The 18,689-nt window shown below is 39.1% G+C and overlaps 1 protein-coding gene across 1 annotated transcript in view; it reads left to right on the top strand.

Annotated features, from left to right (window-relative positions):
* eys (EGF-like photoreceptor maintenance factor) overlaps window positions 1-18,689 on the top strand; it is a 145,484-nt gene that overhangs the window by 80,700 nt on the left and 46,095 nt on the right. The window contains exons 34-39 of the mRNA XM_087175489.1: window positions 3,835-4,050; window positions 4,184-4,275; window positions 6,914-7,064; window positions 7,232-7,344; window positions 7,785-8,041; window positions 15,486-15,647. Of these exons, the coding sequence (XP_087031615.1) occupies window positions 3,835-4,050; window positions 4,184-4,275; window positions 6,914-7,064; window positions 7,232-7,344; window positions 7,785-8,041; window positions 15,486-15,647 (991 nt within the window). The remainder of the gene's footprint in view (window positions 1-3,834; window positions 4,051-4,183; window positions 4,276-6,913; window positions 7,065-7,231; window positions 7,345-7,784; window positions 8,042-15,485; window positions 15,648-18,689) is intronic.

Here is an 18,689-nt window from a genome sequence, read left to right as displayed (position 1 = left end):
GGAGAGAATCCTAATAAAATCTAGATTTGTATTTACCACTAGATCCCAAAAAGTTATCAGTCCAATTGTTATTTGGGGATATATCCTTTACCACTAAAATGACAGACACAGAACAGAATATGTTGTACATTATTGGTGCTGGGTTCAGTCATCTATGTGAGAGGTTGAATTCAGGGCACTGGGCAGATTGTTACTCCTTGACAGATGAGGTCTGTCTACCTTTGAAACTGTTCACAGAGCTGTAAAACAGACCTATTGAACACAGACGAGCTTGAACCAATTCAGTGCGACACTCTGAAAATCACTGTGGGCAAAACATAATGGAGTCCTCCCCGCTGCACCTGATCCAGCCCTCATCCGGCGTATATTGCATCGGTGTCGCGAGGGTTAAATTCACACACAAGACACCGGTAAAGAAAAAAACAAACCCCAGCATCCACGCACTGAAACATCTCTTTACGCTTTTACACATAAGTGCATAATCAAAATAAGTAAGTTTTAAAGTAAGAGGACCCAGAAACATGAGTTTATCTAACTAGGTCACCATCTAAACACATGTAGTGCCCTTGGTGCTGCTTGAAATAGACTCAGACAGTTCTCCTTTAAACCTAAGACTGCTCCACAACCTTTGAAATGTACCAAGTCATTGGGAATTTGATCATAGGGGAGATAGTTAATGTGGTACCGAAAGTAGAGGATTCAAATTCTCAATAGAACATGTGCATTTGGTCAGAATCATGACTTTTTTTTTACATCTTGATTTTGATGTAAAAAATAAATTCCGTTCAGCTCAGTAGCAAACTTGTATACCACAGTCGGAGATGATTGTCTTCTGGGATTCTTCTCTTCCCCCCCCCCCCATCACTGCACATGCAGTGCTGAGCTCCACAGTATTTTAGCTCTACAGTATGAGAGCTGATGGGAATCTAGAAAGCACAGCTCTGGTGGAGGGAGGCTTACTGGTGCTAAGCCACGATTCGGTTGACTCTCCTTGGAGTGATCACTGCAGCACAGGTGAAGCTGTTATCTTCTGCAGCCACGTGTAGCAGAAATGAAATTACTTAAGCTCCTCAAAAAATCTGCTTGATGAGTAAGGAGTTAGCCAGAGGGTCATTTCAAAACATGCTGTGGGTCAGTCACCTTGTTAACCTCCAGTTTAACATGCATGTATTTGTTCTGTTTATGTTAGCAGGGTTTTATTTCTTATTTTTTGTATATAGTTTGTTTATAACTGGGTTGACAGTAGCTGATTAATGTAACAATTTTGATATATTCAGTGACACAACTTTGCTAGTGAGTCATAATGACATTTGCATGATGTGCACAGTTATGCATATTCATGAGGAAAGGGGTGGGCGAGATGGAAAAAAAAAAAAAAGAACCAGTGTCTAAATTTGTCGTTTTCAGCTGCAGTTCATGGCCGGTGTGCTCCTGTACAGTAACTGTCAGTGCAGTGTGTTGGAGTAATGTTCATCAGTTATTTTTAAAACCAGGCAACAAAGATATAATTAGACACTCGATTTGGAAGAAAAAGCCATATTATATTTAGGATCTGATTCCTCTGTGTATCTCAGCACTGTAACAGAATTCGTCGAAAATCTTCTAACATGACATAGCTGGAATAGAAGACATTTTTCTGCCATTGTGGTGGGTGCAGAATGACCTTTTGCCTTCCCCCCCAGGGCTCTGAAATTGCAAGAGTCCAAGAATGTTCCTCAGCAGTATTTTATCTCTGTCCTGTGACAAGTTCAATCAGTCAGTCTATTACCTTACCCAATAAATCAGGGACAAAACAGGACTTACATCCTGGCTTCTTTTTTTTTTCTTTTTAAATAAATGGGACATTAAGTCTATATCAATTAAATCTCTCCATCCAAAGTCAGTCCTCATATAAATTGATCTTTATTTCACATTTCCTCCAAATATATTTTTCCAGTGGAATATCTTGTGCTTTAACCTGTCTGACATCCCCACGCAGTCTATGCTGCAACTTTGCGCTTCACCTCCCCACGTTACATTAAATATGACTTATATCCATTTTCTCACCTCTTTTATGGACCTGTATTAAGACTGGTCCTAATTATATCTGATCTGAAAGATTTATATCAAGGAATATCCCCACTGAGACAACTTTCTTTTTCTTTTTTTTTTTCTATTGAAACTTGGGCACGGTACGGTAACAAACTCCTTGGTCAGCACCAGTAAAAAAGATTTAAAAAATACTCAAACCGTGAATAACAGGATATTGAAAAGTGGAAAAAAATAAGATACAGTTTATATTATACAGATTTACAATTCAGATTTAGCCCAGCTAGTTATTTGAGACTTGTGGATGAAAAATCTGGTGTGAGAATGTAAGGTAGTGGTAAAAACAGGAGACCTTTGAAGGAGAGACTATAGCTAACTGCTAATGAGGCATGATACTGCCTCCTGGCAGCAGCCTCAGACTGCATCAAAGACTACATCAGACTAAACAAGGCTTTAAAATTAATGAATAGCTTTGTCTCTGAGGGGTAATTTTCCATCATCAGCATTGGCAAACCCCATTGTCAGGAGTGAAGGAGAAGACAGCACAGCATTGTTGCTGTGTGCATTTATCCTCATTAATTCACAGATCACAGTGGGTCTGCTTCTGATAATTCTTACTTCTTTCTTTTTTTCTTTTTTCTTTTTTTTTCCTCAGGGTATTGGTCGTATAGCTCTCCAGAGAAAATGGGGGTATTTAGGTTAGCTTGTTTGCCAAATGCCCTGAGGGGCCCACTGTCAGATCAAAGGGGGTCTGGCCTATTAGGACTTGACGTGTAACAAATATTGATAAAGGTCTTACTCGCAGCTGCTCGATTAATCATGGAAACAACTTTAAAGGAGCTTTGCTGATTTCTCTAGTGCAATAATGTTTTTTTTTTGTTTTTTTTTTTCCAGATAAGAACAGACAGAGCATGAGACAGGTGCATCCAGGAATGCTTTTCATTTTAACAGGCTCTCCTGTTTGACTTTTCTGCAACAAATTGCACTACTTCCCTCAAATGAGAAATATATTGAGCATGAGCACTCCTAATGCTCGCCTTCAATTGCAGTCTGAGTCAGTCTTTTAAGTTGGTCTGCGTCACTACCCCCAATAAGCTGGCGGGCAGTGGAACTTTTACTGAAATACCCCATAATTGCCCATTCTCATGGATGATATAAGCCAAGTTATTCCACTATAAAATGAGGCATGTAATAAACTTGTATGAATACGTTCATTTCAGCCAAGACTCCTCTCACGGCTTATATAGTGCCATTTGCATGCTTCACAGCTTTTTGGCAAATAAGAGTATTTACAGTACGCCTGTACAGTGAGCGAAAGGAAAAGCTGTGATGCAAGAGCCCTTCAAGCCTTTTGTTCTGCTTTCAAAATATAATTATTTCCTTTTTGCTTCTGTTTTCCCAACAATAAATCTCCCTGCACTGTGCATTAGTCTCTGTAAGCTGTAGTCCATCTATGTTGCCAAGGTTATTAGATGGATACAGGTCAAATTTACATTTTTATCCAGCAACATATAGAAGTGTGTGCAACCGCAGACTAACAAAACCAGAAGTTCCACATTTAAGCCTCCGTGGTCACAAGCATCTGCCCTGCTGAGGTGTCCTGAGCCAAAGTCTGAATCTTTAATCATTTCTGAAGGTGCTGGTCTGTATCGCATTCTGTGCAACGACCTCCCCATAGAGGAAGTGAATGAAAAGTTGAAATTCTTCTTTCAGGGATCAATAGAGAATCTCAGCAGAGTTTACAGTAAAGATGCATAAACTACAGTCTGTCTCACTTTTATTTACTCTTCCTCCCCCCCACTTCAGCTGTCTATATATTTTTATTTCCTAGATTCAAGCTACATTCAGTACTTTGGGAATTCATACCTTGAGTTTAAGGGTATTGACCTCAGCGCACTCAACAACATTACTGTCAGATTCCAGACCCAAGTGGCCCAGGGAACTATACTTTATGTGGACCAAGGACCTGCTAATGGTGATTTCTTTTTCATGAAACTCCTCATCTTGGATGGGATCTTACAGGTAAATCTCCAGCGAAATAGTTATTATTCATGATTGTTTGCTGCGGTTATAGTAACTGCATGAATAAAATACTCTGTCTGCCTATGAAATTCTGCTGATGCCTGAATTTGAAACTTTCTATCAAATATTTCAGTACGCCTTTTGCTGCAATGAGGAGGAAGAGATCACACGGATCAGTACATTGATTCGTGTTGATGATGGCATGGTTCACATTGCTAATATCAGGTATGTTCCTTTTGGTATTCATTTAACCTTGTGAGCCTGAGATTGTGAATGTTCAGATCTGTGTTGTGGTCAGTTCATATCCAGCTTCCAGAAAAAGAGACACTCAAGCAATGCGAGAGAAAAAAAAAAGAAAAGCAAATGAGTTACAATTTCCTTGTGCACCTATTTAATTTACGAAGTGTGTTAACATAGACATCATCCCGGATGCAGTGTGTAATGTATGTGCTTCAGGCAAGGATGTATTTCTTATTGAGGAAAAAAGAGGCACATTCACAATCATAAGCTACTTAAAGAAGGTCTTAATAATATACAAATTTTGTTCAAATACTGTTCGTACCTCAGGTGGTATTAACTTGATCCTTAGTTATCCGCTCATTTCAAGTGTGGCACAATTTATTTTATAGAAGGGCTATAACTAATACCGGGGGAGCACATGTAATTGGCAGGAATCACCAGACTGAAAATTTAGATTTTATTACAAATGGGCAAATGGGCTTACATTTTAAAGAACTAAAACAAACGTCAGAATGTGCCTATTAAAATGCATTAGTGATCACTGACCATGTTTTATTGGCTGTTCTAAAGTCTTCATTTGCAGTTTTTCATTACGAAAAGATTAACAAGCAAGAGCTGAGCACAAAATCAATGTTTAAATGATTTAAAGTGAGGCTGTGGCCCCTTTAGTTATATTGTTCCTAAGCCCGTGCGCAATCTTGCTGCCAGCCCTTTCCATTACATTCTGACATGAGAAAGATTGTGGTTTGGTTTTGAGATACAAAGTTTATTATGTATGAGCTGGAAACTGAAATAAAGCGGCTAATGTTCGACTCGTATCAAATCAGTTTACTTTGTATTTAGGGGGAGAGTATGGAGACTTTTTAACATTGCACAAAGAGGACGTTTCATCTTTTTTGTAGCACACGTTCTGTTTGGGCGAAGATAATAATACACTAATCTTAAAGGATAATATTGAAAAGCTGAGACAGATGTAAATAAAGGTTTTGTGAAGGTGAAATTTTAAAAGAGATGAATGCAGATAGAAGGTAAGGTACTGAAGGTGATAATGAAGATACCGTGCCAAAGGTGAGCAAATTATTTCCTGTCGAAACAAAGCTGACTGGGAAGGTTGCTTGGCAGAAAGCTGCATTGCCCTAAATATGCAAGTGCAACCAGAAAGTCCAATCAGGTTTAAGGGGATACAAGGCTCCACCCCTGTTTTTTTCTTTTTTGTTTTTTTTTTTTTTTTCCCTGCAAGAAAAATAATACAGCAGTGTGAATCAATCATAATGTTCTGTACCAACCCCTTGGAGACATTGCAAGAAAGAGAGCTGTCATAAGTAGAGCGTTGGTAGTATGGAAAAATGGTTTCTGGTGTCGCAAAGCAAATTCTTTGTAATTGTCTGATGGCCGAGTCCGTCCATCTTTGTCTGATTTGACCCAGAGCTACGACACCATGGCCATCCTCAACGTCACTGCCTACCTCATTATAGACTTTTAATATATCTTCCCGTCAAAGACACTTTTCAATATGTTAAATAGAAACCCAGTGGGGCTGACTTCTCAAGGACAGTGAGCACAGTGCCCTCTGGCTGCTGGCCAGGCCGCTCTGGCAGACTGCTTCTAAATTAACCGCTTCTCCACGCTGGCTCTAGAGGAAGGACTTATGCAGCTCGGAGTTAGTGCCCCGAGTGTTTAGCCGGCATATGCAACAGCCTGCAAAGTACAGGCTTAACAAATCAGACTTGATTGCTTCACGGACCTCCTAACTTCCACTCGGGGAACAAGGGGTATCAGGAGACAGTGGAGAGGAGACTGTGCATCTGTGGCCCGAGTACCCTCAAGCTGCAGATGGTTAGTCCAGAATCTGCACTTAGGTAATTATCTGCTCTCCCTTGTTGTCTCAAAATGGAGAATTGGTTTTTGAAATCTATGAATGGCTGTGGGGTGGGTCCAAAATAGTTGTGTCAAAGGCTCATAAGACATTCGGAGAAAACAAAATGGAGTTCGGCAGCAGCAGCAGCACAGAAAAGGATTGTGATAAATGTGTGCATCAGCAGACTAAACAAAACAATTATACTCATTTACCACAGTTTTTAAATCTCGACATCCGATAATTCGCTCTGCTCTCTCAGGCAACTATTAGCAAGATGGCCAAATGCTAATTTATAACTAGAGGCATGCGTTGTTTTTAATGTCAGAACATATATTTAAATAAATGAGTTAATGTTATCTCCAGGAGGAAGTTGTCAGTCTCAATTGCAGCACTTCATTTAGAGCTGCATTATACTGAAGCTGCAGTAATAGCTTTGTTTGAAGTTATTCTTTCAGCCATAGAAAACACTTCTTTTGTTTAAACTTTTGGTGTCATATAATTCATAACGTCAGGGGAAAACTTAAAATAGTTTTTTCTTATCAAGGCCATTACAGCCTCTGTCTGTTTAATTCATAGGAATATATAGACCTTTATTGTGAAATTGTCACAGGTTTCTAAACAGAAAGAATTGAGATGTGTATGCTTGTGTGAAAATAATAACTGTAAGACCCCTTGGACCAACACATCTCTTCTCTTAACACCAAAATGACGTAACATGTTGGAAACATTTAATTTAAACCGCAAGGGTTCACACTTTTTTCACAGGCAGCACCTGACCCCTTGTGAAGCAGAGCTAACTCTCTCTGGTCACGAGAAAATCAAAAGCTCCGCAAGTAATTACTGGTTGGGACACATGATACAAAGCACAAACCACATCTTCACAGGCGGTCTGCCACAACAATACCTACCCAGTCAGGTAAGACTTACAAGAGCTGTTTGGTTTCTCTTCTACCTGCTGAAGTCATAAGGTTGTGAAAGACATAAAACTCACATGAATGTTACATGATATATGCCTAAAATTGCATCATGATAAAAACAAATGAATTGTCTAATTTTTTTTTTTTTTTTTTTTTCCCCCATTAGAAAGCGAAACCTTTCCACAACTATACTGGCTGCATTGAAATAATTGAAATGAATAACCTGAGGAGCTTTTACACATCTGATGCCATCGATGGCAGAAACATTGACCAATGCAGGTAAAAAAAAAATAAAGGAAAATCAATGGCTTCACCACAATCTTTTCTTTTAATTAAATTTTAATCCTGGCATTTGTTTGTTTTTTTATTACTTAAACATATATACACTCAAAACATAGTCTTTAGTTTTTCTGTGCAAGAAGATGATTGTGTGTTAATATTTTGATAGTTACAACATTTAGTATGACACAAACACCGACTGCCACATTTCGCTTTGTCTGATGCTTTGGGGAAAATATGATTACTTATTGTGACAAAATAAGATTGTGTTTCCCTCTCTTCTTTGTATTGTAGTGAAAATCTATCTACTTGTTAAATTACTGCACTTAATGGGTAGTTTTGGTTGCACAGGAATCTACTTCATGTTTTTATCCTTAAAAACAAAAATTTCTTACATTAGATTGGATTTAACTTACTCAAACTTTGGTCTAATTTTACAGATATACTTGGCATGTCATTGAAGCCTCCACGACAAGTTCCTCAACTTTGGAAACTCAATCAACCACGCCTGACACCATGAACACAACGACTGTGGCAGCTCCCACACAAACACCAAAACAGCCTGTGTACAAACCTCAGGTCTGCCGCGACGGCGTCTGCCGCAACGGAGGAACATGTCATGAGCTGCAGCTGCCTGGTGGAGCTCTGCCTTCTTGTCACTGCCCGCTTCACTTTACTGGAACTTTTTGTGAGAAAGGTAGGCCTGTAATGTTATTTTTTTTGTTTTTAGCTGACAGTGCTTCTCAGTTTTTATACATAATATATAAAACACACACACACACACACACACACACACACACACACACACACACACACATACACACAAGCAGTGAAAAGCTTAAGAACCTACTGTACTGTGACCTCCACAATGGTATCATCAAGAGCCAGCCAACAAGTTATGTTGGTTAATATATGCTGAGCCTCTTTGGCTAATAGGTTTTACTATGAGGCAGAATAGAGTCAGCTGCATTAGGAATTTTGAGTGATGTGAATTATTCAGGATATGATTAATGAAATGAAAGATCCATATAAGCAGCTTGAACCATCGCCGTGTGTCCATGTTCACCTCCAACGCTCGCTGAGAATGAGAATATGACCTTGCAGCACTCGCTCAACATTCAGCTAAAGCTCTCATCCCTGTCCCCACCAAAAATATTTATTTTGTACCAACCACTCCAACACTAGACAACAGAACTCGACACACATACAAAGAAGTTCTCCCCTTTGCAGATTTCTTCTCAGTGCACTTATGATGTAGCTTCTGACGTCTCTTTCTAGCCCTCTTGCCGTGCGTGATATGCCTTGACAGTGAAGAAAACAGGATCCTGTACTTTGCTATTGTTGTCATTCTGTCAGTGGCAACAGTAGTGACACTAGAGTTGTGAATTAATTGCATGTGTGCTTGATAAAGCAAGCCGAGCTGCTCACAACTGAGAGACATTTCAGATGCTGTGTTGTGATAGCCATGTTCACTCCACTGCACTCTCACCACAGTATATGATTAATCCTCCAACATGGATGGTCTGTCAAGCTTTAGACTCCTCCACATGCTGGAGTGGTGTAACATGAGCCATTTAAAGTTTGAAGGGTGTTTTTTGTTTCCTTGGGGGGGGGGGTTTTTCATTTTTTTCATTTTCAGCTTTTCAAAACCAAAAACATGAGAGCAAAAGCAAGAGGAGTGGGTTAAACTGTGTTTATGTGTTTGAATCTAAGCTGCAGTTATTAGCATGTCTCGCTAAATTCTACCCACAGTAGTACTAAATTGTTTCTTTCAAGTCCGATGAGCATATCATTACTAACTAGTCTGAGGGGATACAGGTAACAATGAAAAAAAAAAGCCCTGTTCATGAATAGCACATCCACTGTGTAGTTTCTCCCCAAAGTGTAGAAGCTGATACTGGACACTATCAGAGTTAATGGTAACGTTAGCAGTTCTATCCTGTGCTCTATTGGATTTGGGTTAGTTTATACTTCAGCCAAAGTTGCCCAGAAAAGCCTTACGCTTCACTTAATCTTCATTGTAAAAGCCTTTCTTCTTGTAGAAGTGAAGAATCAAAAACAGCTAAAAAGCAGCTAAACAGGGTCATGTTGTAAAGAAACAAGAGTCTGATCTTACGTTTCTTTTAATCATACTTATAATCTTAGCTCAACGCTACAATAGAAAACGGTTTCTGGCCGTTAAGTGCAGAGATAAGTCAGTTTTACAAATTTGTGTATTAAAAAGAAGTCAGCACAAAACACTTAAAAGATTACCAGGCACAGCGTTTTTCAAAGCAACTCATCAAGCTCATGTTTGCATATCTAATTAGCAAACAACAAAGCGATTGAACAATTGTCATTTCATTCTGCAAAATCCATGGTCGACTATTTTTTATCTTATCTTATGAATGTAATTAAGTGTTTCAATATCAATTTCATGGTAATTTGCCACTGTTATCACTGTAAATACAGTATATCCCATATGCTAGAATGGAAAGCTTGATGTAGCAACAGTTACTAAGGGGTGAGCAGTCAGTTACCTGTTATATGAAAAAAAAAAAAAAAAATCATATCATTGCTTATTACGAAAAAGTCCCCCAGGAATTTCAGTTGTGAAGGAGCCCTGTGGGTAGGACAATGAATTATCCTGTAGGACTTTTTTCTAGCTTATCAACAATGGTGTGGCTTCCCCCTTATTCCTCACTTGCCCCCTCAAGTGAAACACACTGCAGTTCATATTGTACTGCACTAACAACTCTTTCAGTCTCGGGGTTTTAAATAACGAGTTCTGAATAAGAGTGGTCACTAAATGTCATATATGCTGTACCTTTTGGGCCTGGGGAATATTTCGAGCGGTGGAAATTCTAATTAGCATTACAAAAGGTTTCAATAATGGAGCCTGGATTGATTTTCACCTTCACAACCCTTGTGTATGATCTAGGCTGTTTGCGTAATCTCGTATTTACAGAATACACGGACATCAGACAGAATACCGCTCAAAGCTAATCGTTAACGGTCGTTAACATGGCACGAGTAGCCCTCGTGCACCTGACACCCTTGCCTGACACCTCTGCCATGTGTTCTAAAAATGCTAATTTACAGGTGTTTAAGTAACCTACTGAAATGTTATTTGTCTCTCCAGGCACTGTAACCAAAATGATGCTATTTATAAGGCTTCACTCTCATTTGTTTTTCCCATGGGAGACGGATACGTCGTGGACAAGGTGCCTCCCCTCCGCTTACATGACAGAGATGCTGCTTTGCTAAACCAATTACTAAACATGCTTTGACCAACTTCTAAACAGCCGTTGGAGTATATCGAATATGATCTGTTTATTGATTCATTCACTCATTTATTCATTCATTTGTTTCTCACCATTGTAGCATTCAGGCTCAGAGAAGGATACTTTACTAGCGTGCCAGAAATGATCATCGCATGTGACTGCAGCACATTAGACAGTTGCATGAATGTATTGCTTGTGTGGCAATATGTGTGAGCTTAGTGCTAACCTTACTAACTGAAAATTAACCCAAAGCTGCAGTGTAACCTACATGATTTTTTTTAATACAGTAAATTCCCGCTGCCATTCATACCTGTAAAATGAATCAGATGTTATGCTTGATTTGATAATACATTTACTTTTTTTTTTTTTTTCAATCAGTCATAAAAACATGGGATTTACCCTCAGCCTTTTCCTTCCCTGACCATAAAAGTAAGTTCCTGATTATCCCTCAACTTGTCACACTCATAAAGTAGTGGCCTTTTAGAGTCGTTTTTGCTGAGTTTGAGAAATTGCTCCTCCTCAAAAGCAGTTCAGTCTCTCAGGTTCAACAGAGTGCAATCTCATATGATCACTCATCCAGTCACGTGCTTTGCAGCACTAGCTCTGATAGCCCACAGACAGAGTCCAGAGGCTGTTTACATGCTGACAAAGTCTGTGAATGTGTATTGCTACGGCAACTCTGCTGGGTGACAACCTTGTCCGCACATCTTGTTGAATTAACTAACAGCCACAAGAGAAGTATAAGGCAAGTCACCCCCTGTGCTTTGCTAATTATAGATATGTCTTCCTACCCAGTGACTAATGATGTGGACTTGTTTGTGTCCTAGATGAAGTGCTGACATGTCATACAGCATGTATCTAAGATAAAACTTCGGTTGTGCATTTGTCTCTGGAGCCATTTATATTCCTGTCTAATCTGTTACTGATATAATTGGTTAGTAATATGTTTTCTAATCTAGTCTATTATTTATCACTAGATATGTAATGAAGAAGATACAAAGGAACAATTAAAGGCTTTAATATCTTTACAAGATATGATATCCTCTATCCTTAGATCCGTGGATCAGATTAGGAAAACGTCCTACTTGTCAACTGATAAACAAGTATTCGAGTGTTTTGAATTCCAGTACTATGAATAGAGATGAACATTGTTACACAAAGAGGAAATGCAACAGATGTAATGTGTACTGAAAAGTACTTTTACTGAAGTACTATACTTAAGTAAATTTTTAGGTACTTGTACTTGACTGCAGTATTTCCATTTCATGCAACTTAATGCTTTGACTCCACCACATCTCCCACTACATTATATGATACAATTTCTTTCCAGATGAAGATTTTTCATGTCAAACATATGAGGATTATCATGAAATATTATGAACTGCTACAATTTAAACTACTGCTGTCTAAGTAAAGGATTTGAGCACTCATTCCACCACCTAGTACATATACTGTAAATGAACAGTGGATCCTATATTAGCTAGTCAGTGCTGGATTTAAGGCTCAAATAGGGATTGGAACTATTAGCATTTTCAAATCCAGCAAAGCTTCAAACTTCCCTAAAATGTCAGGTGTCATACTGTCCAATATATTACTGGGAAAAATCTACACACACTTCTGAGGTAGTATTACACATAGAATGTCTGCACACATCTGATATATCATAATATCAACTGAATGATTATAGTGATATAGTTTTTTTTTTTTAGCCCATGAAAGCTGTCAATCCAAAACTTTCAGACTTACTACTCAGTGGAGTAGGTATCTTATGCACAACCTGTACATAAGAAGTTTGACATGTGTGAGCTGCGAGTCTTGCACTTTTTATCTTTGGACCCTGGGGATGCACCTCTGGTAGAGTAGACCGTAATCCAGGCCAGTACCTGGTGGTTCAGTGAGTATTTGATATCAAGTAGCCAACCATAAGACAGGTTTTGTCAAGATAAAGCCAGTTCATTTGGGCATGTCAGAGTTTTAAGCTATGATAAATTGTCTCTTCAAAGAAGACACAGTAGGTCGGGGACCTTGCCAATGACATTCTGTCAAGTATGTAAGCATTCAATGGAAAGCTAAGTGATCACAAAAATTAGTTATGGAGTAAATGGCTGCAAGGTAAGGAAGTAGGCATAAAAGACGAAACCAGTGAGGCAGGAAATTATTCAGACTTGGTCTGTATTGATCATGACCTCCTTCTATGGCTCATTACCTTATGTCCTTATTTCTCATATATTTGAAGCTGTGATGTAGGATTTTGGCCAGAAAGGAATAATAAAAGGAAAGTTGAGAGCACAGTTTTCCCCCTTTATGTCTTTTCAACAACTTTTACCAAACATTAACAATCTTTTTTCTCATTTAAAGTGCCATTTTAATTTGGTGTAACCTAGTTCAAAACATATGCAAATTAGTTGTTTCCAAGTTCTCTTTTTGATATTTTTCCTTTACTTTCTCCAATCTAATCTAATAATTCATATATGTAAGTTTTTGCTTTTGCTTTATAGCCAGTTTATTTACCAGTCTAGAAAAATTGTTGCAAATTCAGCATCAAACTTCATTCCTTTGCTCACCAAGAGCTGTCTCCAGAGGTGAAAAGCAATGCCAACATTGACTCTTGATGTGCTTCTATTTCTGTCACTTTTTCAGAAGTTAGCATGCTAACCAGCTAGCCCCACCTGTCCTGTCCCACCTTGTAATATCAGTTTGCAATAGTGAGCATGAGACAGTGAAGAAGTAGTGCTAATCAGGGGGCGTATCTTGTCTTGTAAACGCAATGATGACTGAAGCTCCTGAAAACTTACATATAGCACCATTAAACAATATAAGTATGTTTTAATTTGTGTATTCATAACAATATCCAACAGCAAAATGACAACACAAGGCATTTGATTGACTGTGATTAACTTTGATTTGTGATTTGTTGTGAAATATACATTGTAGGAAATATTCTTTCAAAGTTGAGGACCAGAGGGAATCTTTGCTGTAGTGAGGAGAAATAACAAATATTTCTTTAAAAAGCAAACAGAAAAAGACAGTTTAGGGTGGTGAGCCTGTCTGTTTTTGTGTTTGACATTAATGGGATGAGAGTTTGTCAGCTTCCTGCTTTGCAAGCACACTGGCTAGGTGCTGCCAGCTCTTTTTGTGGGCATCTAGTGTGTGTTTGCTGTAATTGCTGGTGCCTTTAAAAATGAGCCAGCTCAATCTGCCTTACTCACAAATTGCCAACAAACATTACAGGATTGATTCATCATTTTCAGCCCAAGGAAACTGCTTCATCCACAACAAAAAGAAACACAGTTTTTATTTTCTCTTTGTAATTTAAAGTATTGGCTGTCATGTCTGCTCCACATACAGTAGAGCGTGATTCTCTGGGCAACTCGGAGGAGTTGAGAAAAGAGCAAGAGTGGGAAATTGTACGCAGGTGAAGATAACACGATTATGGCCATTTGACAAATGGTATGACTAGAAACCCTTCCTGTTTGTTGGTCTGGTGACTAATCATAAAACACGAGCACGTCAGTGTCTTACTGCGGCCCAGGCCACTGAGCAGTCCTTACCGTCAAACCCTTCAATTCAACTTACTGATCTTGGTATATAACTCGGTTCCTTTTCAAAGCCTCGTTAAGGCCATTTATGTGATAGCCTGTTGAAAAGAATGACTAATACCCAGGAATTGCATTATCCCTGTTGCCACAAATAAACCCACTAATACTGCTCTAACTGGGCAAGTGGTGTCTGACTGACTCACCGATCACACAGTCCAAGAGTAAATTATAAAACAGAGCAGCAGCCACTTTCTCCTATCCACGTTGACTCACCAGTAGAAGGCAACAACACACGGGATGGATGATGATGAACACAAAAGTGCATTGTTCTTTTGAAGCAGTGCCTTTTTAATGGTGTGTTCATTTGAGGTTGCACAAATGCCAAAAAGCAGTGAAAGGCGTTAAAATGTTTGTATCCCTGTAATTTCACATTGGAATAAGCTATAACCTGATTTCACATTATCAGAGAATATGAACTGTACACTGAGTTGTAAAATCTACATGTTTTAACATCCAAAACCAGCCACTTGAAGAAGTTCATCCTTGAGTGTAAACGACGCCACTGACTGAACATCATTTTGTCAATTGCCTCTGTGAAGCCAATCATGGAAACTTTAAGAGCACTACATATTATGTTATTTGTTTCCTCAGTATTCTTTATATTGATTTTCTAGATTTACTAGTCTGTTGTAGTATGTTGTTAATCATTCACAGGTCTGCTTTAAAATAACTATTTGATTTAGAGGAGTCATGAGAGGATGTTCATATTTCTCTTGCAATAAAAATTGTAGTTTTTGAAACATTACACATACTGTATATTATGAATTCTCCGCTGAGAATAAACTGCACTTTTCCTTGAGAGCTCGACTCTGAAAGTAGAATCCCTCGAGCTGAAGCCGGGGTGGCCTATTTTGAATCGACTGTCAAGCACCTGAACAGCGAGCTATCCGCCAGGTGTACAGTGTCCTTTGTGTAAAAGCCAACAGATCATCACTGGTTTGTGGAGATGATGACCTGGGTGGGTACCTCCTCCACCTCTCCTTAAAGTCGTACCCCTTTGTCATCCAGTGCTGAATAACACACTAGCACGTAGCCCTGACTGGGCCGTGCTGACTCCGCTCTCATGCACCTTACCAGTGCTGCAGAGGCAGACACCAGCCAATTCCTGCTGTTCTCTTTATACTGACAAAAGCATTATCAAGCCTTCATTTAAATAAAGGTGTAATTGTATTACATGATCAAGTACAATTGTGTAGAAATGTTCTAATTCGAGTCACTTTTCACATCATTTAAATGCATTTCATCAATTTGTGTTGTTCTTCTTATTGTAAATCTCCAGATACAACAGTATACATCCCCTCATTTGATGGCACGTCTTATTTGGAGCTTCAGCCGCTTGCATTCCTTCTCCAGCCTTCTCTACCTGCTGCTGTCAAGGACACCACTGTTACTCTCTATTTGACAGTGAAAACAAGATCTGCACAGGGCACCATCCTCCACAGTGAGTGCAATCTCTTCTTATTGCAAATGTTTAAAAGCACTCCAGCACTGTGAAAGCAAGTATAGATAAAGGCTGGAGAAAATATTCATATCCATACTTCTGTGCCCATTATGTTTTCTTATGGCCTTTTCCTTATGCATGTCCTTGTAAGTGCACAAGGGCTGTCATATTTGTTTTTTATGGAATACAGTGCAAGCTATCATCTCCTAGTGCTTTAAATAATGATGTTTTTAGTGGCTAATATGTTGCTGCTGTGCCGTGTAAGAAGGATAAATGTGCATTTTAAAGAGGATTCTTGTCGGTATCTGCCATACTACAGACGTAGAGTAGATTATACTGCGGAAGCTGTTTTAAAAGGTCCAACTATACTACACTAATCTAAATCCTCTCTGGACCACATAAATGTGCAACATATTTAAAGGGCAAAAAATAAAATTCTAAGCTGGCAATATCACTTTCATACAACATATTGAAAATATCCGAGTAAGAAGGTAATCCAGGCATTAGTGTAAATATTGATAAGCTGGAAATGCTCTGAGCTCCAATACCAGCCACTAAAGGTCACCATAGAAGACACCTGTGAACATGATGCATCATATTTTCTTTTATCAAACACGTTAATGTAAAGGAGTAATTCAGCATTTTCTGGTATTACAGAAATTATACACTCTTATTTCAGCACGGTAAATATGAAACTACTGCCAGTTAGCTCATCTAAGCATAAAGACAGGTTCTGCTAGCTTTTATTGGGGGGGGGGGGAATGCTGGACAGTGTTTTTGGCCAGGCGCAGCACGGACGACCTACGCCAGCTGTTTCCAGTCTTTATGCTTTGCTAAGCTAACTGACTGCTGCCTGTAAAGCTTCATATTCACTGTACAAACATGATCAATGTTCTCATCTCTTATTTCTTGACAAGAAAATAAATAAGCCTATTTCCCAAAATGTCAAACTATTATATATAATATTTGTTGTTATCTGCGGATTAATGTTTTCAAAATGTCCCTTCAACAAACTGTGATTGATTGGCGAAACAGATGTTCTGATCAAGATACTTCCAGTGCAGCTACAGTTGAATTTACTTGCAGAAAGCAAATCTGTGCTGTAAAGCATTGTTGTGATGCAAGTCCCTCAGAAGATAAGGGCTGGTCTGTACTTTATAATGCTGTCTAGACATGTTATGAATAAGTAACATTTTCTTAACTGGAAAACTTGCCCTCTTGTAGCTGTTGTGCTTGTTATCGCTGTTATTATTGCTCTCAACCTCCTCTGTTTTCAGCTCACTAATAATGCAGTAATGATACGTCACTGTGTGCTGTGTTCATCAGCGGCTAATTACATTGAGATGTTGAAAATATAAAACTGTTTCTGAATGCTAAGAAAAAATAACAAAACACTGAATGAATCAAAACAAAAAAAAACAAAACACAAGGAATCAAGGAATTGATTAAAGTTACTGCTTGTGGTGTTGCAATATAATTTTCATAGAACATATTGATATTATAAATGTTAATTATCACTGAAGTAATATAAAGATGTTACACGAGCTGTAACCTAAAAGCAAAGCAAAGGGATGCTCAACTGAAGGCAAGAGCTGGGCGCTCACGTGGGGAGTGAGGACCGGGCTGACCCATTACATCAACCGTGAGCTCCACATTGTACGTCTGCCTCCTGCCAGCTCTTTTGTTCCCACACCTGCACACACACACTCCCCTTTGTTACAGAAGGAGATTTGGATAGGTAGGCCAGAGCAGCCACAGAGAAGACCCTCCATAACAATAGAGCATTGTTTTTTGAGGAGAGAGAGTCTGTAGATTTGTGGTATTTTTTTTTTTTTTAGGGGCTGGAAAAGCTGAGCCATGAGAACTTTGTTCCATTTATCCAGCTTTATGAGTATTATATGTCTGTTCAAAATATGTATGCATTTATTAAAGTAGTGGTACCAGACGGCTGAAGGGTCAAGCCACTGCATGAATGCCTTGAGCTGTGGGTCCTCAATGATCAGTGTGTGTCTCGGTGGACCGCTACTGCAGCGCCTCGCTCTAAAAAACTGCAGCCACCTTGATCTTGTGACGCTATTGCTGTCCCGCAGCAACAACACGCATTGTGTGATGACCACAAGGCAATTCAGTCTGTCCAGTATAGACGGCACGGACATCACAACATTCAGGTTTCTGGTGTGACCCAGGTCAACCCCCTTATCTGTGGAATTGTCTAAAGGTTCGTGGCCTTTCATTTACATTTGCAGAGCTATTACACATTGCAGTACACGGCGGCGTTCACCCACACTTCCTCTCCTTTGATCAAAATGTGGATTTTCTGGCTCCAGTAACTGACAAAGTCTGGTGGTGAGCAGTAAGCTCGAATCTAGGTATAAAATACCCCTACAAAAACCAAAAACATGCGATGATAGTGCGTGCAATTACAAGCAATTTCATTTTAATTCGTGGAATATAATGCTTATATAATATAATGAAGTCGGAAGAGCTGACGAAAAATAATTCTTCTCTGTTTGTAGATGCCATAAAAGTTAACTTAAAAGTTTTTGGTAGTCTTACTATAAAACTGTCTTGTATTCCTTAGAGAAATAATAGCTTGACTTTTCTGTCTCTGAGCTGACATTGGCCTCCCATGATGGCTAGTGTTCCACCAAAGACTTAAATCTTTGTATTTAAGTAGCTATTAATTAGTCAGCTCCCAGGCTCTAAATTAGTGCTTTTTATAAGGTTGGTGCACTTGAAAGGTCGACCAGCTAAGCCTGAAATATACAGACGAGTGACCAATTAGAGCAAAAACCAACACAAAGTGTCTTAGTGAGGTGTTGGGCCACCACAAGCTGCCAGAACAGCTATAATGCACCTTGACATTGATACTGAAGTCTCTGAACTCTACTGGAGGGATGAACAGCGTTCTTCCAAAAAATACTCCCTCATTAGGTGTTTTGATGATGGTGGTGGAGAGCTCGTGTCTGACACGTGGGTCCAAAAATCTCCCATAGATATTCAACTGGGTTGTGACCTGGTGAATGTGAAGGCCGTAGCACA

This window comes from Seriola lalandi, unplaced genomic scaffold (assembly GCF_002814215.2).
Source record: "Seriola lalandi dorsalis isolate HSWRI2012SDOR001 ecotype SW California unplaced genomic scaffold, Sedor1 jcf7180002054470, whole genome shotgun sequence".
NCBI lineage: Eukaryota > Metazoa > Chordata > Actinopteri > Carangiformes > Carangidae > Seriola > Seriola lalandi.
The sequence above is the reverse complement of the archived record's forward strand: the minus strand, read 5'-3'. Positions and strand labels throughout refer to the sequence as shown.